Source organism: Nicotiana attenuata, chromosome 12 (genome assembly GCF_001879085.1).
Source record: "Nicotiana attenuata strain UT chromosome 12, NIATTr2, whole genome shotgun sequence".
NCBI lineage: Eukaryota > Viridiplantae > Streptophyta > Magnoliopsida > Solanales > Solanaceae > Nicotiana > Nicotiana attenuata.
In genome coordinates this window covers 17,059,892-17,080,373 of record NC_032000.1, presented here as the reverse complement: position 1 = coordinate 17,080,373, position 20,482 = coordinate 17,059,892, and the positions used below count along the sequence as shown (strand labels likewise).

General features: G+C 37.6%; 2 protein-coding genes across 3 annotated transcripts; one reads left to right on the top strand and one right to left on the bottom strand.

The window, feature by feature from the left end:
* Window positions 6,405–12,962, top strand: LOC109235331 (truncated transcription factor CAULIFLOWER A-like). The gene is made up of 8 exons (XM_019401394.1): window positions 6,405–6,798; window positions 9,825–9,903; window positions 10,310–10,380; window positions 10,487–10,586; window positions 11,415–11,456; window positions 11,559–11,600; window positions 11,769–11,878; window positions 12,562–12,962. The coding sequence occupies exons 1-8, from the start codon at window positions 6,614–6,616 to the stop codon at window positions 12,656–12,658; spliced, it is 726 nt and encodes a 241-aa protein (XP_019256939.1). The 5' UTR covers window positions 6,405–6,613; the 3' UTR covers window positions 12,659–12,962.
* On the bottom strand, window positions 14,284–18,116 carry LOC109235328 (E3 ubiquitin-protein ligase At3g02290-like). 2 transcript variants are annotated; one of them, XM_019401391.1, is made up of 5 exons: window positions 17,953–18,116; window positions 17,020–17,200; window positions 15,501–15,924; window positions 15,265–15,374; window positions 14,284–14,663 (listed from the first exon to the last, which is right to left on the bottom strand). In XM_019401391.1, exons 2-5 carry the CDS (start codon window positions 17,140–17,142, stop codon window positions 14,637–14,639), a joined length of 684 nt encoding a protein of 227 aa, XP_019256936.1. In that variant the 5' UTR covers window positions 17,143–17,200; window positions 17,953–18,116; the 3' UTR covers window positions 14,284–14,636. The 2 variants fall into 2 exon arrangements, with proteins under 2 accessions (XP_019256936.1, XP_019256937.1); XM_019401392.1 differs by lacking the exon at window positions 17,953–18,116 and adding an exon at window positions 17,825–17,942.

Here is a 20,482-nt window from a genome sequence, read left to right as displayed (position 1 = left end):
CAGGGGCAACGTATCAAAGGTTGGTCACCAAGATATTCAAGGATCAACTCGGCAAAACAATGGAAGTTTACATCGACGACATGCTGGTCAAATCAAAGAGGAAAGAAGACCACATCGACCACTTGAAAGAGGCCTTAAGTATATTAAGGCAGTATGGCATGAAATTGAACCGCGAAAAATATGCCTTCGGCGTAACCTCGGGAAAATTTCTTGGTTGCTTGGTATCACAAAGGGGCATCAAAGTCAATCTAGATCAAATCAAAGCCATTGAAGGGATACCTGAAGTATTAACCAGCAAAAAACAGGTGCAAAAACTGACTGGCCGTATAGCCGCCCTATCAAGGTTCATCTCACGGTCATCCGACAGGTACCACAAATTCTTCAACGTGCTGAAAAAAGACAACGGGCTCCAGTGGAATTCAGAATGCATCGATGACTTGAGGGGACTAAAGGCATACTTGTCTTCGCCCCCACTACTCGCCAAAGCAGAACATGGTGAACACCTCCTAATATACTTGGCCATTTCAGAAGTCGCGGTAAGCGCAGTGTTGGTCCGCAAAAACAAAGTTACGCAATCTCCAATTTATTACATTAGCAAAACCCTGGTCGAAGCCGAAACGAGTTACCCCCACCTCGAGAAATTGGCCTTAGCATTGGTTATAGCTTCACGAAAGCTTAGACCCTGTTTTTAATGCCATCCCATATCGGTGGTAACAAACTTCCCCCTGCGGAGCATCCTACATAAACCCAAATTGTCAGGAAGGCTGGCCAAGTGGGCCATAGAATTAAGCGAGCACGATATAACATATCAGCCGCGAATAGCGATAAAATCACAGGTACTCGCCGACTTCGTCACCGACTTCGTCACCGACTTCAGTGCCAAAACAATGCCTGAGGTCGAGCAGGAGGCTTCTCGTACCCCTCTCGGGCAACCCGACCTATGGGTCCTATACACTGATGGCGCATCCAACGCGTCAGGATCTGGACTGGGACTCGTACTTGAGGTCCCGACAGGCGAAGTTATCCGCCAGTCCATACGGTGCCTTGATATAACTAACAATGAGGCCGAGTATGAGGCAGTAATTGCAGGACTAAAGCTGGCTCTCAAATACGGAGCATGACGAGTCGTTCTCAGATGCGACTCACAACTCGTTGTCAACCAAGTCACAGGGACTTTCCAAATCAAAGAACAGAGGCTACAAAAGTACCAGGCAGAAATTTATAAACTACTACCAGAATTCGATGAATGTCAACTCGACCAGATACCTCGAGCACAAAATATCGAGGCAGATGGCCTCGCCAAAAGCAGCAGCCACCAAAAACATCACTAAAGAAACGTGGTCACCCTACTCCATTCGTCAATAGACCAACTCGAGGTACATTCTGTAAATTTGACTTGGGACTGGCGCAACCGCATCATAACATACTTGCAGGAGGGAGTACTCCTATCGGACAAAAAGGAAACCAAAAAGCTTCGAATGCAGGCAGTCAGGTACAACATCATCAACCACGACCTGTACAAAAGAACATTTGGGGGCCCCTTGGCGAAATGTCTAGGGCCAAACCAAACGAGGCGCGTCCTCGAAGAAGTACCTGAGGGCCACTGCGGTGCCTATACAGGTAACTAAGCCCTTGTCAGATGCCTCATTCGGGCAGGCTACTACTGGCCCACAATGAAGAAGGAAGCCGCCGACTATGTCAAGAAGTGTGAGCAATGCCAGAAATACGCCCCTATGATACACCAAGTTGGCGAGCTCCTCCACTCGGTTACATCACCATGGCTATTTATCAAATGGGGAATGGATATTGTCGGGCCCCTCCAAGCAGGGCGAGGTAACACACGATTCCTTTTAGTTTTAACTGACTATTTTTCCAAGTGGGTAGAAGCAGATGCATTCGCCAAAATACACGAATAGGAAGTTATCACATGCATATGGAGAAACATCATATGCTGCTTCGGCATCCCCAAAGAAATCAGCTGCGACAACAGACCCCAATTCACCGGAAAAAAGAACGTCGAGTTCTTCAAAAAATGGCACATCAAGCGAATACTCTCCATGCCATATCATCCCGCCGGTAATGGTCAAGCCGAGTCCTCCAACAAAACAATATTGAACATCTTGAAGAAAAAGCTCGAGGATGCCAAAGGATTATGGCCAGAATTGCTACCAGAGGTACTATGGGCCAATCGCACTATGCCAAAAAAGAGCACATGCGAAACGCCATATTCACTAGTCTATGGGACTGACGCTATGATACCTGTCGAGGTCGGGGAACCTAGCCTGAGATACTCCAATGAAAGCGGACAAAACAATGGCAAGAACAGAAAACAAGACCTCGACGAGGTAGAAGAACAAAGAGACATGGCTTACGTAAGAATGGTAGCCCAAAAACAACAAGCAGAAAGGTACTACAACAAAAAAGCCAAAATACAACCACTGAAAGTCGGAGACTATGTTCTCAAGGCCAAAACACAAGCGAGCAAAGACCCGAAAGAAGGCAAACTAGGAACCAATTGGGATGGGCCATACAAAATCACGGCAGCAGCAAGCAAAGGAGCATTCCAACTAGAAATGGAAGGAAAACTACTACAAAACAATTTGAATGTCGCCCTTCTCAAATACTTCAACTTCTGAAAAACGACGCCCCTCAAGTCGTACTCTTTTTCCCTCACTCGGGTTTTATCCCAATTGGGTTTTCTCGGGGAGGTTCTTAACGAGGAGATGAAGGGGACGTCTCGAAGTTCAAGTATGGTTCATCGCCCCGCCTGCCGACCTCTTCTCCAGGCCGAACGATGAAGGGACTAGATACATGGAAACTTCTCCGATATATGTATGAAACGGACTTGTATAGTATTCTCTAGTGAATGAAATAAAGCAACATTTTTACTCTCCATCAAGTTTCTTTTTCGCATCCTACATTCGACATCGCTCGAATTACTTTACATTCGACCTCGCTCGAATTACTTAGCATTCGACCTCGCTCGAATTACTTTACATTCGACCTCACTCGAATTACTTTACATTCGACCTCGCTCGAATTACTTTACACTCGACCTCACTCGAATTACTTTACACTCGACCTCTCTTGAGTTACTTTGAGATCTACGATCAACTACGCCAAAACACTACACACAAGCGGCCAAAAAGCCAGGGACTTCACCGCATAGCAAACAAAAAATGACTCCGGAAAAACACAGCAAAAAGGTAATAATTCCATTACAACTGTTATACTACAAAACTTTTTACAAAGGGCCCAAAAACGCCCTCACAAAAATAACAGGGCAAAACAAAAATAAGTATAAAGGCCCTACGCCGCGTCATCTCCTTCAGCGTACTCATCATTATACCAAGAGTCGGAGGCGATCCTGTCCGCATCATCATCAACATCATCCCCACTAGGCGTACCAGGGTCATAACCACAGGCTTTACGAGCCGCACATGCTTTAATACGGACACCCTCGAGTTCAGCCTCGGAAACTTTCCCGTCGGCCTTCAGGGACTTGTACACATCAATCTGAGCCTCACCATGAACCCACATCTCATACAACTTCCGCGGTACGACGGGATCGACAGAAGTATGAGACATAGATGGCTGCGACTGCCGTCGCACTTCCTCAGCCTTCATAGCAACAACCTGTTCGTTTAATCCGGACAACTCCGCCTCCAATCCTAGATCCGCTCTTCTAACCTCAATGAGCGCCGACGTCTCCACCTCATTATCCCTCTTAGACCTACAAACGCGGAGGGCGTCATCTAAGGCCGCTACTTCGGATATGGCAGCCACCCTGCCCTTTTTTGGCACGAGTCAATTCCTCGACCTTAACGCTCAACTCGCTCCTAAGATCGATAGCCTCCGTTTCCCTCTGCCCAAGCTCAGCAGTTAAGGAAGCCACCCGCGCTTGAAGTTCGGCATTTTCGGCCATCACCCCCTTACTCACCTCGAGCTAATCCTCCTTGGCCTTGAAATCCGCCTCAAGCTCGCTGCATCAATCTATGGCCTTCATCAGCTCATCATCCCGCTCCTTCAGCTCCTCAACTTTCCTCGCCAACTCCTCCTCTCTCTGTTTGAGCGCGTCACGAAATAGCTGAAACTCGCTATCTTGGTTAAAGACGTTGGCCAGCGCTCGATGCTTGGTATGGTATTCTTTGTACTTAGAGGTCATCTTCTTATTAACGGTCGTCCTCCGTTCGTCAAACCAGTTGCGCTCAATCCCCGTAATGAGGGTCTGATATGCAAAGGAAAGAAAGTCAGCATAAGCAGATTACGCATACGAAACAAAAACTAATAGTAAAAAACACTTACTCGCAAATCTATGCCAGAAATACTCAGCGACAGCTCTGCGTCACTCATCGTCTGAAGCGTCGCGTTCTCAGAAGCAGCGCACAAGGGGGCGAAGGACGACACCACCTGTTCGGAGTTAGCCAAAAGGTCGCAACCCACGCGAAGGATTACGTGTCGGTTAGGACCCTCCGTCCTCACTTCCACGCGAGTGTTTCTCTCCAAAAAGGCCCGTACCTCTTCAGGATCGATGTCTGAGCTTGAACCATCGTCCTCTGCGAGCACCGCTCCATCTCCTCCGGTCGCCAACGATGCGCCACCTTCAGCAGCCTGTATAGGCTCCCCAAAGCGAGAATCGAGGCAAAAGATTGTCAAGGGCATCAAAACCAAAGCGACAGGCACGCAGACGTTGTCTCGGAAAGATGCGTAATGATGACGCGCGTGGCTATGACGTCACCCCATGGCAACCATACCAATCATGACTCCACTGGTTGTGTCGCTCTCTCGACCTTTGTCGACCCGGCTTATGCTACAGCCAAATTCTCCCGAAACAAAGGCAAATCATGTCCGCTTATCGAGGGCGTGCAAGGCCACGACCTCAACAAGCGGAGGGACTAACTGTATAGATCCAAATGGGACACGGCGGTAACGGATAAGTAAGACAAAGGACGGGGTCGACCATGATATAACGATTGAAGGTTGCTCTCACAAAGGCTGGTGCCAAAAGCAGGCAGTCGAGGTGAGAAAATAACAGTAGCATAGGTTATAGAGGTAGACATAAAGAATATTCCTTTGGATATTCTTTATGCTGTACTTTATAGGGTTTTTGGGAATGTCCCTTAAAATAGGAAGAGAGAAAAACAAAAGGGAGATCTTCTTCACTTTTTGATAAGAACACATTATATTGTAAAGGTTGACAAAAGAGAATATCCAAAAGTTGTCTTGTTCGTTGATTATATTATTAAAGCACACGTTGTTCAATCTTTATCCATAGATCCAAAGATTCCATACCCATCTTGACTTCTCACTTTTCCATGTCGCTGACAGAGAAAAGGAACATCCCAATCACATAATAATTGGGCGGTAGATCCTTTCTTATTACATTCATTGCCATTATTTACATTTATTACATATCATGCTATCATATTTATTGTCAATCATAGAGTATTAAATCCGTTATTTAATGCTCTTGAGCACTACTCGTCTCACGAGTGTTCCATTTTATTCGGTCTAGAATTTATTAAATTCAACTAAGATTCGCCCTTTAATTCACCATTAATTGATCTAGTTAAAAGATTTAGCACTTTTTTGCACGAACAGTACCGAACGAACCGTTAGTAGTTAGTGGGCATGATTGTGATTCCTTCACTTTTATTTTTTTGATTTTGAATCTTTAAAATGATTTTTTCAAAATAAAAAATGTTGTATTCTACTAGTGGTTTTGTTTGGCATGAATATACTCTTTTCATTTTAATTTAGGTTAAAATATTTCATTTTGAGTCCGCAAAAGTATTTATTTTTAAAGGTGATTGCTCCTCTTTGGCAATCTATCCTGGCGGAGCCCTTTTCGACAGAGAGGGAAAATCCTTTTCTAGACCGACCAGTATACGCGCAAGTGCTTTTGATCTTGACCGCGTCTTTTCTAGTACGGACCTGGCAGAGTGCTTACATGAGGGTATACTTGGCACGGTTATCCGGAAATTGATGATCCTATTTTATTATTAATTAGAAATTTTGTAGTCACACATATGTTATGGCATGCTTAAAACCTCAAGATTTAAAAAAATTATTTATTTCTTAAAATTCGAGTTTACTTAAGTAAGTTCACATAAATTAGAAACAAAGGAAGTAGTGTATATTATCATCCAATAAATTTTGAGTACCAAATGTTTAAGGTAAAAATATGTTTAAAAAATAAATAAAAATGAACGCCGTCAACAGTGTCGAGAAAAGACAGAAATAAATACTGTAGTAGCAAGTTACAGTAATGTGGTACAGTTTCTCTTGTACGGAAATAAACACACTTAAATATCTGTGAGAAATATCCAGCAGACACTAATGCATACCATACTATGTTGTACCTTCACCAATCAAAACTCGACAACACATTCTTAAAAACCACCTGGTTCCTCAATACCACTTTCCCAATTCTTCTCCTTCATTTATGTACCCTTTTCTCAGACCAATATATCTTTACTCAATCCAACTCCATTATTTACTTTTTCTTTAAAATAAAAAAAAAGTTGGTTTCTTTCCTATTTTTATAACTAGGGTTTTTGTTGTGAGAGCAATAATATAATTTCAGGGTTTCTATTTTTAGGTCTGAAGAAGAATGGGGAGAGGAAAAGTGCAATTAAGGCGTATAGAAAATAAGATTAACAGACAAGTAACGTTTTCAAAGAGGAGAGGAGGTTTAGTGAAGAAAGCACATGAAATCTCAGTGCTTTGTGATGCTGAAGTTGCTTTGATTGTTTTTTCTCATAAGGGAAAAATCTTTGAGTACTCTTCTGATTCTTGGTAAGTTTTTAAAAAAATTTCCTTGTTAATTTATTCAGAGTCGGAGCTAGAATTGTAAGTTTATGTAGTTTTTTTCCGAACCATAAGTAGAACTATAGCTCCCAAATTTTTAATCTTTATTGTTTGTGTAATTGTTTTCACCTATTATTTTTTTCATTTTGAAGGGATAATCTTGTTTCATTTTTCATTCAATCTTATTTCATCTTGTTGTTATTCCTACTTATTGCAATTACATATTGCTGTTATTACCTTTTTGTTTCAATCGTTCTCTAGCAGAGGGCTTGTGAGAAACTATTGGGTTTGTTATTGTTGTTGTTGTATTTTGAAGGGATAAAATTTTAGTTTTTACCAGATGAAAAAGGAAAAATATTAGTGTTTTATCTAAAGTATATATATATTTTTTCCTTAAATTTTATTGAGGATTCATTCTTGAAGAAAATTGTCTTCTTGAGCCGAGGGTTTTTCGGAAACAGCCTCTCTACTCTATCGGGATAGGGGTAAGGTTTGCGTACACTACTCTCCCCAGATCCCACTAGTGGGATTTCACTGGGTCGTTATTGTTGTTGTGTCATTCTTGAAGAAAACAATTATTGAATAGTAGTATCTTGTTAAGTTACTCTCGAGACTTTTAAGGTTTAGTTCATATGATTACTGAATGACATGTAGATCGTTCAAGTTATTTATTATTGTTGCTGCAATTTTATTTTATTCTTGCTTCTTTTTCTTGGTGTGTTCATAGGAAATGACAGACTGAAGTTTTATGCACATATGGCTACTTCTAAACTAATCTTAGTTCCAAAAACACTAGAATGGTTCCAACAAAATCAAATTAAAGAATATGTAATACTATTTTTTTTAAATTGGAGAATATTTAATATATTGGAAGTATCTACATATTCTCCCGAAATAATAGCACAATATGTAATGTGTGGATTAGGTGCACAGTAAGGATTCGAACCTTATCATATGTAAAAGCCCTGTACTTAAGTAGATAAAGATAAAGAAGACAAATCTATTATCCATCGTCACTTTTACTTGGCTCATTTTGACTTTTTCATGCCCCTTAAGAAATAATAAATGAATTGCATAATTTACTATGATACTCATATTAATTGATGCATATTTTATTGGATTTGAGATAATAATTTAAAATGAGTAATAAATATTGTGGGTATAACAGGGAAAATAATTTGTCTTTCTCTTGACATGCATAAAGTAACAAGTAAAATTGAAAATCTATTTGTAGTATACCTGTCAAGTGAATGTAGGGAGTATATTTTATTTTATTTTTGCCCTAGGAATTTTTTCGGTTAACAAATAAATACCTAAATTTTTTAGCAGGAGAGGAAATAAATGAGCCGCATTGAATTTTCTGATCTAATGATCAGAAAAGTAACAAGTAAAATAAATGAGCCGCATTGAATTTTCTGATCTAATTATCGTTGTCCTTCAGCCACGTATCACTTCGTATGCCGTCCATTTTAAAATCACATACCCAGTATTTTCCCGTACGGTGGTTAAGGAGGGTAATAGACATACAAACTTTATTCTTATCGGTAAAAATAGAAAGATTATTTCCGATAAATCCTCGTATGCCTTCCGTTTTATCACATTGAAATTATGTTTTGTAAACTGGGTAGCTCAACCCCAAGTCAAAAAACTTGTGCTTTATGCTCCAAAAAGATATGAGGCCTCATGCAGATGACCTTGGATCGATTCCCCTCAATGCTTTTCAGGGTCAAGCCTGTCGCATAAGGTTTACCTAGTGCTGTTTATATTTCCTGTGTGGTTTGCAAGCTATTACACAGTGGGGTTTTACCACAGGATGCACATCCAAAAGCCAAAGACTGTAGCGGCTGCGGGTTTTACGGATTCCAAAAAAAGAAATACGAGGCCTCATAAAGTACTTTTTTTTACCAATAAAAGGGAAATTCCTTCGAGCATTTAATTTGTGTCAGTTGTAATACTTGCGTTTATGCTATTTTCTTGGAGTTCGTTGAGGTATAACGGATGAAGACTGCAGGCAACTAAATTAATTTAATAATCAAACTGCTCAAAGGTATATCTTGAGGGACTATTTTAAACCTATTCTCAATCATATAGGACCAGTTTTCTCATTGTTTTGTACTTGTACTTCTCAGAATGCCCCAGATCAATTAAACGGGGAGGTGTGGAAATACCCCGGGGGGGGGGGGGGTATGCCCCAGATCAATTAAAGGGGGGGGGGGAGGGTCCATGATTGTGCACGCTCCGGAACGAACAGTAGAACCCCATATAAAGAAGGGCTATTATCACTTTTAGCTTGCGGCAGAAACTATTTATATTTAATAGCCGAAGAAATGTATAAAATTTGTATAATTTGTAATTATTTTTATATAATTTAATAATTAATGTTTTTGGCCTATTTGAACTATACACAATTTGACGTTATATAACTTCTTCTTTTTGTTTCGAATTATATATGAGTACTTTTAAAAAAAAAAAGCTACAATTCCACGTTTTCATCATAATTTTGTTGTTTGAGCGACATCGATAAAATTAAGGGTTTTCAAGGTCTATTTTTCTTTGGTATTTTTATTAGTAATCAAAAATTTGTATTGATGTTCAATTAATCCTTAATTTGGTGTTCTTGATTGTAAATTTCGTTGAACATGATAGTCGCCATATTGCATTAGACTTTATGCTACAACCTTTTGTTAAAGCTATTTCTTATACTATTTTGTTGTGCTTGCATATAATAAATATATAGAATTTATATATTTGGTGCGGTACACACGTGCAACACACGTATACTAAACCTAGTACCTTTTTAAAAGTCTATGGTATCTTGTATTTGATAAATTCACTATATATGTTTATTTTCGTTCATTCATTACCTTTTTTTGTTCTTATTGCGTGTTAACCTCTTAATATTATGCGGAATTCTTGTTGCATTATAAGTTTCTCAATGACCCACTCATAATTGTTATTAGGAAGAGTTTTACTTAACACAGAGAAAAACTAATGATTTTTGTTTCTTGAAACAGTATGGAACAGATTCTTGAACGGTATGAGAGATACTCATACGCAGAGAGACGCTTGCTTGCAAGTAATTCTGAATCTTCGGTATGACCTAAAAAGTATTTAAAATAAATTCTATAAGGTATATAGTATTAAGAGAAAAGGATCAAATTTATCCTCTACTTTCAAGAATTATTTATATTTAACCTCCATTATACTTTCTAAACAAAAATACTCGTGCCGTCACATAAAGTTGCCCCTTCGTCTTTTAACTCCTTCCACCAAGGCCAATGACATCCTGTGTGACATGCCACATGGCGTTCATCTCACTCAAATGTCATGCCCCACAAGATGTTGTTGGCCATGCCGGAAGGGTTAACGGACAAAGGGACAGTGGTGTTTTTGTTCGCAAACTATTTTTGAAAGTAGAGAGGTAAATCTGACCCTTTTCCCTAGTATTAAAGTCCCATTTTAATCTTCAAGTTGATGTTTTGGTATTTGTATAATGCAGGTGCAGGAAAATTGGAGCCTGGAATATGCTAAACTCAAGGCTAAGATTGATCTCCTACAAAGGAACCACAAGTAAAACATGATTGGTTAATTCCATTGTAGCAGGAATATACTTGTTTCCACCTTCAATTTAAATTAGATTCAGTTTTTATATTCACTTTTTTAAAATCATTTTCAGGCATTATATGGGAGAAGATCTTGACTCATTGAACCTAAAGGACCTGCAAAACTTGGAACAACAACTTGATACTTCTCTTAAGCTTATTCGATCAAGAAAGGCATGCCATAATCCTTCTTTTTCCCCTTGTTTTACTTATTCAGTGTTATTTTCTAGTAAAGGCGCATTTAGGATTTAGATTTGATTGTTTTTTTCTTCCTTTTACATGTGTTCTTTGCTAGTTAAAGAAAAAATGACAGCTCGATGTACACCGCATCCCCGCGTTCACACAAGGCTCGGGAAAGGGCCGCACCCCAAGGGGTTTGATGTAGACAGCTTACTTTAATACAAGAATTAGTGGCTGCTTGAGTTAAAGTAATTAATTAGGGGTCTTGGACTACCAGGGAATTGAGTCCTTAACAATTGCAGGGCAAGTAAAACTGACCATCGCAAAAGTGAAAGCTCATTCATGCCATACCATCTGCATTTTTTAAGACAAAAGTATATTCTTGTAAGCTTGCGCGCACCTCCTCTACTATTCTAGTGGGTGGCATAGACAAAAGCGGACCAGCGGACCGAGGATTCGAAGTTGTGGACTTTTGAATTCTAGTCCTTTGGAATTATTGGGTTCTAAATTTATTATTTGTATATGTTAAAGGAATTTTTAAGACAAATACAAAATTTGGGTCAAAACGGCGGCGCCGAAACTGTACCATAAACAGTACATGACCCTGAGCACATGTATCTGTAACTCTGGCGACCAAGGTTTGGTTAGATGGGAAGAGATAGCCCAATTTTTTTTGTCTCAGCTACAATTAGAACCTTGATCTTCCATTGTTTTCACTCACTTCATTAACCGCTAAATCACACTTTTGGGTGCATTAACATTTGCTTTTCTTTCATGCAAATTTTTAGATTTTATGTGACTTCAGATGTTTTTGTGTTGCAGAACCAACTCATGCATGAGTCAATCTCTATGCTACAGAAAAAGGTACTAGTAATTATATGCATGCCAAGTTTAATTACTACTACTAATTACTAAGTACAGTAATCTTGATTAACGCCTTGAGTGTAATATTTTATGCTTTCATAGGAAAAGGCGATCCAGGAGGAGAATAACATGCTATCCAAGAAGGTGAATTTGTCTCTTGTTAGTTTATTCTAAGTTGTTCAGCAATTAGCAAAGTTTTCAACAGTAAACCATACTCTATAATAGCAATTAGCACTTATATATCTTAGAAAAATTGTTAAATATCATATACTCTACATGTTCATTTTTTCTAATTCCTTTGCTTCTTTACAGATTAAGGAGAAGGATAAGACAGTGGGGCAGCAAGCTGAATGGCATCAGCAAAATCAAGTTCCAAATTCAGCATCTTTCCTCCTACAACCACATCCATGCCTAAATATTGGGTAATTGTTGTCCTCTATAACAAGATAAATAAACAAAACCAACATAGTTACTTGTACTATTTTTGAAAAAATGGTATTTTTACACAAATAGCCGGCAGATTCACTATTTACTTTTTCTATCCAGTAGTGCTGTCACAGGCGCCTTAAAGCGCGCTTAAGCGCTAAAGTGAGCGCAAAACATCCTTGTCTAGCGGGTGTGTCAGTGCGTCTTCAAGGCTCTATGGCATACTTTTTCCAATTTCTTTGTCCATATATTTGTTATTCATGCGTATAATTATTGATCTTGGACTACACATACATATTTGTATTTTCTCTCCTTTTGTGCCTTTCCTCATCAAAGCCCACATTTTATTTGCGCTTAAAGCCCCAATGTACCTTAGAGCGTTTCTATACTTTTTGCTTTTGATAACACTGCTAGCCAGTATACATAAATTATACATCGATTATTCATGGGTATACACATATTATACATGGATTATATATATATATACATCCGCTGGCTATGTTAAGTTTAAGCGGTTAGGTGGCCGGCTATTCAGATTAATTCTTCAATGCTTTACTTTTATTGTTCTTCATCATATTGAAGTTCTGAATTTAGTAACTACTTTTATTTACAAAGTTGGTTAAGCACTACTTGTTTGATTGTTTCATTAATTTGGTGATGGTAATTATTGATTAATTAGAGGTAATTACCAAGAGGAAGCAGAAGCAAGGAGGAATGAGCTTGACCTAAATCTTGATTCCTTGTATTCATGCCATATGGGATGCTTTGCCACATGAATAGAAAACTTTATATGTTGCATCTGAAGAAATGTCCTTTTGCTGGAGTTCAAGTTTTCCAATTCTGAGTTCTCGTCTGCTTTATGTGGAGGAAAATAAGATTTTAAGCCTTGTTTTGGGAAGTTCTTAATATTGGGTATCTTTATATTGATATATATTTAGGACCTTATTGTCTTTCTTTATATTAATAGTGAAGAATGTTAATTTCCTAACCTTCATAAATGGAAGGGGACGTCCATTTGTTGGCTATAGTTTACATTTTTGCCTTGGAATTATTGTCAATACAATTATGTATTTTTTTTGAGTTCAATACAATGTTATGCCCAAACACTGATTTGCTCGAGGTCATTTGGAGGGCTAAAAAAAGGCCAACTCCAGTGCAAAAACATGAGAAATTCCAGTACTACTTCCAAATATGTATTCTCGTGTGAAATGTTTCATTCAACACCTTCTAATTGCTAAAAATTGTTTTGTTACAACCCAATCCACTAGGGATATTGTCTGCTTTTGCCTAGGCCTGTACAGCTTTAAAATGTGTCATTAGGATCTAAGGCATGTTTACTTGTATACAAAGCATGTTTCTCGTGTTTTGTCGATGTAGGTGTTTCGCCAAAGAAATAAATTTTTTGGATAATATTAGAATTTGAGATGAAAAATCGGGTTACTGATAATCAAGAGACCAAAATAATAATAGGCTTTCTGAGAATAATAATAAAGCAGAAAGCAAAAGTTCTTATTTTTGTATGAGGTAAGTCATGTCCTTTTTTCCAATACAATTTCCTCCTTTTATAGTTGATTCTAGGCAAAGGAAATAAATCTAAGCTTTAATGAGACAATTATGGACAATAAATGACATTAAATGAGCCGTTACACAATCATTCCTATTAAATATCAATGTTCTAACATATCAGGTATTTAATACTGAATTTGGACTCCTTTTTGTCTTCAGATTCATGTCTTCAATGCCTTTCGACCCGCTGGCTTTAAATGACTTCGAATTGGTACGAGACTCGTGTCTAAACTGCTTCTCGTGCCTATTTCATTTCTTCTTCCCGTACCTGTCATTTCCCGTACCTTTTTCCCAACTGTTACGCTTTGACCACTTGTCCAGTCCACGTGTCATGCCACGTCATCTTCAATATAAATTCAACTTTTTTCCCAATACAGTAGGATTTGCCTAGGGTGTCACACCCCCGTTGCCCCTTAGGGACTCAGCAAGGACACTCGGTGAGGACGTTGAGATTTTCCCCACCACCGTTCAAGGTTGCATGTGAAGTGACTGATATCATATGGAATAGCTTAGTCCACTAGGGATATATTCCGCTTTGGGCCTAGGCCCGCACGGGATATTGTCCGCTTTTGGGCCTAGGCCCGCACAGGATATTGTTCATGAGGTTCTCCCGTGTCTTGTTGATGTGGGATTTGCCTATGATGTCACCTATATCCTAATTGTTTTGGTGTTTCATTGAGTATTTTATTAATTTCAGGCTGTAAAAATAGTAACTATGTACTGTACTTAATGTTTAGCATAGGCAACTGGCAAATATAAGCATTTGAGATGTAAAAGACTTGTAGCATTGTGCCACCAATCTTAATTAAGATGTAAAGACCATGGCGCAAAAAGCTGATAAAATCAATCATCTAAATTTCATTAGCACAAGTAGTTGGTCTCACTTGCTTTACATGTAGCAGTAATCAAAAAGGGGAGGCGCCAAAAGTATAAATACCAAACAGATTTTAAGGGGAAACAAGTGTTCTCTTGACTGTATATCGCGTTACTCTTCAATCCGTTGTATAACAGGGCATGTTCCAAATAATCAAAAGTTAAAAACACCAAAGAAAGGAAAAACTCCAGAGTAAATCTAAGATGATGGGAACCAGTGTAGTCAAGAATTATGTACATCTTACTAAGTTGCAGGAAATCTTCACATATACGTCTGGTTTTCATTCTCGTTTAGCTCCTCTTCAGCGCCGTACACTAATTAGTCTCCTCGAATTGCATCAACTGGGAAAGGAAATCAAAAATTGTTAGAGAATCAGAGGTAAAGAACTTAAACTGTATGATAAAAAATATATCAATTTAGGCATTACTAGCGCTCTTCGCACATTTTTTTTCCAAGTATTATTCTATGATCTTTTGCTATCTTTTAAATCACAGGTATACAACATATTTGTTGCTGAAAGTGGAATATCAGATTGCAGATATAAAGTAGAGATCAGATCGCAAATATAAACTATATATATACCTGCTCAATTACTGAGCAATCTGAATGAGCAAGTAACTGCTTACTACCTACACTGCTGTCATTTTCAGATAACAAGACTTTATTCTTAAACCTACGTACGTTAAACACGGACAAAGCATGTATAACATGCCATTTAAAGTCCTGAGCGGAACAGAAACATGTCGCAAACTAGTAAAGAGGAAAAGCAAATCTAGGGAAACAGTGATAAAGCATTAGTTATTTGACTGACATAGAAAATGTTTTACTCCTCCCTTGCGGAAGAAGATCTTAACTTGACTATGCAGCAAATAAGATATTGCAAACTTGCAATGCGCCAGAGTAACTTAAACAGCAAAAGGTAAAAGAAACAAAAACTCTTGCCTTTCCACAAACAGGACATTTTTCACTTCTCTCCTGCCATTCATAAATACAACTGAGGTGATAATGATGTGAACATTTTGTCAATATCTTGGGGTTCTCTGGTGTATACTCTGCATAAAAGAAAAAGTCATTTACAAAATTAGGCAGATCAAGAGATTTATCCAACTACGTAGTATGCTAATTGCAGATCAAATAGTTCTTTACCAACTTAAAAATTGTGAAATAACGCAAGCTACCTTCAAGGCATGTCGGACATACATCCTCATCTTCCGATGAGGAAACTGCATACTGGAATCCAGTCTCCAACTTTGATAAATTTTCCTTCTCAGGGGACTCGGGACAACCTTCTTTACATCCTCCTTCACAGTCTGATTTAATCAGCTTGTCTGCTTGTAGAAGTCTTTGTGTTATTTCAACATCAGCATTTCCGACTGGTTCAGGCTCAACTCGTGAATGACTTGTTCCTTTGTCTTGTCGTCCTAATGCAACTTGTTGTTGCACTTGTGGCTGTCTTGGAGCAACATTATTTGGTAAAACTCTACCCTGAGAACTGATTGTATTACATGAACTATTGTTGGTAACTACAACAGTCGAAGATGATGGGCCTTGATTAGCTGAAGTCACAGCAGTTTCTTGTGCTCGACCAAATACGGCTCCACACTGATGAGAAGTAATAAGTCAATTTCATTATAAGAAACAGTCAGCATATTGTAAAAGGTTACCATCTTAACGAGGAAAAAGTCATTACGAAAACGAATCATTAGCAAAAAGGATGCAACTACACGAGCAATATAGTCATGATTGTTGTTACTACAGCTATAATTAGAATTTTCCAGGTTAGCAATAATAAACAATGGATTCAAGGCGGCAATATTCGTTTCTGTGGTTTGTTTCGCTGTTATTCAAAATCAAGAGAGCTTTTCCATGTTTAAACTATTAAAGTTGATACGTGATCACATTAGCGTCATGTTTAACATTTTGCACCAAGCGACGAGTTTTTCTATTCTGTGAGTTAACTAATTTACGAGCTAGTAAAACATGAAAAAGAAAGTTCCATCAAGTGCCATCTTTGTTCATAATACATTAGAACAGAATATTAAAAGCAAACAACGACTGATCTTTGATGTATTAGTCGCTTAAAAGCAAAACCAGTATCCACAATCAATCGGTATGGTGCGGATTGAGCAAGGACAGAAGATGCTGCACATTCTTCATGTTAGTATAATCGAAAATCCTTAAGGTTTGGGATTCAAAGGGACTACATTATTCCTTGCACAAGAGCAAGGTAGGTCATCTCCCTAGTTCTTTAAGGTAGTTGAAGTTTTTCCTTGGAATCATCTTCACCTGTTGTGCTTACTTAAATATTCATTATCGCTATAGTTAGTTGAGCTGGTGGTCCAACTAATTAACGACTTCAGCTAGACGCGATTAGTTTTCGGTAGTTAAGAATCTTGCCATCATTTATTCATAGAAAACTGACAAAGGGTAACACGGTGCACGAAGCATTCACGTTCACGTAGGGTCCGAGGAAGGGCTGCACCATAGGGGTAGTCCCTAATGCAAGAATTAGTGGCTGATTCCACGGCTCGAACTCGTGACCTATAGGTCATACGGATACAACCTTACCGTTGTTCTAAGACTCCCCTTCCAAACAATGTGAAACATTAAATAGTTCAGCGCACCATCCAAACATTAGGATAAGATAAAAATATACAATTACTTCATAGCCAAAAGCAAAGAATTTTCGACAGGTACCGTATTAAGTATGTTCTGAAAGCAGCAACTAAAACACTGGCAGCTGCTATGGTTTTGATCATTTGAGACAGCAGCATTATCTCCAACATCAGAAACAGTGAAACAACAACAAACTGAACCCATGATGTTTTTTCAAATCATCACATAAATCTTCAAACTTTCAGCAGCAATTCCCTTAAAGCTATAAACAAACTATAAATAAGCAAACAAAACTAAACACTAAACTGTAAAAAGATGTCAAACCAAAAATAGTAAATTTCTTTTCCAACTTTATTGCTCTTAATACAAGATTAACAAGAAATAAAAGATAAAATTTTTTCTTTTTTTCCCCCAAAAATTGCTAGGAAAACTTAATTCATTTAACAGATAATGCAATCAATCACTGAAAAATTAGACTTAAGACCTACAGAAACAGAACAAGGGTTCTATTGTTTGGTGTTTGAAAAATCACACACACGGTAACAACCTAATCTACTAGTTATATTGTCCGCTTTGAGCCTAGACCCAAACGGTTTAGAATGCATCACTAGGATCTAAGGCATATTAACTTATATATCCAGCATCTCTCCCGTGTTTTGTCGATGTGGATTTGACTAAGGTGTCACACGCACAAGATATATTGATAACAAACACCATAACCATAACATGCAAGACTCATTGATCACAAAAAACACAAACAAACACACACACACAAAAACATGATCATTAAAAAAACAATATATGCAGAAGAGAAACAACAACAACAACCACCCAGTAGAATCCCACTAGTGGGGTCTGGGGAGGGTAGAATGTACGCACAACTTACCCCTACCCCGGAGGGATAAAGAGGCTGTTTGCGGGAGACCCTCGAGTCAGAAACAATAGACAAATTCAAAATAAATGGAAAGGCCAATATGCAGAAGAGAAACAGAGAGAAAAGAGGGGTGACAATACCAGAAACAAGATTTTGGGTAGCAAAGGGTCTGTGTTGTGGAAACAAATAATGAAGAGTTTTGAGAATAGAGGAAAGAGAGTTGACACAAAAAAGGAAAAGTTTGAACCTTTTTTAATTAGAATCTTGGATTATATGGAAAACTCTCTATATATATTGCGGGTTTATAAGGTATCACGGCGAGGAATTAGCTGAAAATTTATACCTCTGTCCCTTTTGTTCTGTTTAAGGTACACCTAAATATATTTTACTACTAAATCCTACTCCCACTTGATCTAATATTCCAAAGATTTTAAATATATAAAGAAGATATTATAATGCGTTATAAAAACAACTTACATATATTGACAGTTTCTTAATTTTTTCAATTTTGGAGATGAATTCCGCCATGCGAATAATAGGTTAAAAAAATAGATTTTAAGAAAAATAAAGGACTTGAAAGTCATACTTTTTATGATATGGCCGAATAATTGGTATATGTTTGTTTTTTATTTAAACACTAAACTCTAAAATTAAGAGACTTTCGTTTTACTTTTTTTAGCAAGTCTAATTAACAAATTAGTAAACCAAAGTGGTGTAAAATTGAATTGTAACAATTAAACCATAACTTCAATTACTTATTAGGAGTACTTATATTGTCCCCTCTTGTCTTTTCAATTTTTAAGATGGACTATATTCATTTAAAAATCAATTGATTATCATTGATATACAGACCTCCATTTGTCAAAATTCGTCGACATCTTTCTAACTGTTTCTACTATATGTATATATTTAACGGATAACATAATGCCAGGTCCGGGGGCAGAGATAATTAAAGCATTGACTATAGGTTCAGTAGATGTTGTATTTGTATTAAAAAATTTATTAAATATATATAAATATTTAGTTGTGAACCTATAACTAAGACAATTCAATAAATTCAAATTTTCAAATCATGACGTCTCCTCGACAAGGGGGTTGCTCCTATGATTAGCACATCTACTTACAACTCCAGGGTTGTGGGTTCGAGTTATCAAAGGAGCAATGGCTCCGACAAAAGGGATCAAAGGAAGGGGAAAGAAAAGAAAAATCAATGTGTCTCCTCTTGTTTAGATAATCATTCAATAAATATAAGTGTAGCTGACGTAGGAGACCAATCTTATCTATAGGGACACTATTATAAGAAAGACGAGTGAAATGAATTACTAATTAAAAAAATGGGGAAAGGATAGAAAGAAGCTTCATAGTTGGTGCATGGAATCAATGGTGAAGAATCTTCCTTTATTTCAGTGGGTAAAGCCATTCACTATTTTCAAAAAGAAAAATATTGACTTTTATACTTTTATTATGATGTGGTTTAATTATTAGATATTTTTCATTTGAAGATGACAAAAGCACAAGCAACTATGGCTCCATCATCATTATTTTAGTCTCTATTTATATAAAAGTAATATTTTAAAAATCCGTGATATTTATACTAAATTCAAATTCATTTCCACAAAAGAGAAGTAAATGCAGTGACATGTTGCATACACTAACTTTAAGATTCTGAATGTGCTTCTACATAAAAGAGGCATAACCTAATATTGAAAAAGAACTTGCAACTATTTGAACTACATAATATGTAAAATAGATTTGTGACTGTTTTTGTAAACCAAGGAGAAGGGACAAAAGGAAGACATTTAGTTGGGTAACATCTCAGGTATGGGCTGGAAGGACGCTTTCATTGGGCTAAATTGCAGCCCACAGCAACAATTGAATCAAAAAAAGGAGAATGACAGAAATAGTGAAAATAGCATGGGCTAGCCAGTTTTCGGACTGACAATTGAAAAATAGCCGGCATTTACAAAGTCACTGAAAAAACAGCCATTGTTTTGCTGAAACACGGAAAGTTCCAGCATAATATGCTGGATTTATGGAGCTCCTGCATATAAACTTCTAGCATATTATGTTGGAACTCCAGCACACGGAAAGTTCCAGCATAATATGCTGGATTATGAAGCTCCTAGGTATAAACTTCCAGCATTTTATGTTGGAACTTCAGCACATTATGAAACTCCAACACATTATCGTGGAATCTCATACGCAAAAGGTTCCAACTCCAGCATATTATGCAGAAATTTTTCTGATTTTTTAAGGGTATTTTTGTTTAGATTTAATTATTACATAAAAAGTGACTAAATCACGATTACTTTTGAAGTTGTGGCTATTTTTCAATTATCAGTTATAAATCTGGCTATTTCTGATTTCCCCCCCCCCCCCCCAAAGATATATGATACTTTGGTGTCACTATTTGATTTTTTAATTTCGATAACAAAAGTTTTGAGGAAAATTCCCCACCAAATTTTTTAAATTCGCTCACCAGAATTTTAAGCACGCATCAATTATGGTGATTGTTAGAATAATTTTACCACAAATCCTAGCAGATCACCAGAATTTTTCAGTATTGTGGTTGAAAAGTCTAGTGATCATTATAACTTTTGGTACTTTAAAACTTTAACATTAAAATTTATGGTGTTCATTGGAACAGGTGCTTCAAAATTTTATATATAT

Coding starts and splice junctions, on each gene's coding strand:
- LOC109235331 (XM_019401394.1), top strand. CDS start 6,614: ATGGGGAGAGGAAAAGTGCAATTAAGGCGTATAGAAAATAAGATTAAC. Junction 10,381..10,486: donor CTCCTACAAAGGAACCACAA/GTAAAACATGAT, acceptor AATCATTTTCAG/GCATTATATGGGAGAAGATC. Junction 11,457..11,558: donor TCTCTATGCTACAGAAAAAG/GTACTAGTAATT, acceptor ATGCTTTCATAG/GAAAAGGCGATCCAGGAGGA.
- LOC109235328 (XM_019401391.1), bottom strand. CDS start 17,142: ATGGGTTCAGTTTGTTGTTGTTTCACTGTTTCTGATGTTGGAGATAAT. Junction 15,375..15,500: donor ATGTCCGACATGCCTTGAAG/GTAGCTTGCGTT, acceptor TCTTTTATGCAG/AGTATACACCAGAGAACCCC. Junction 14,664..15,264: donor AATGTCCTGTTTGTGGAAAG/GCAAGAGTTTTT, acceptor TTCCTTTCCCAG/TTGATGCAATTCGAGGAGAC.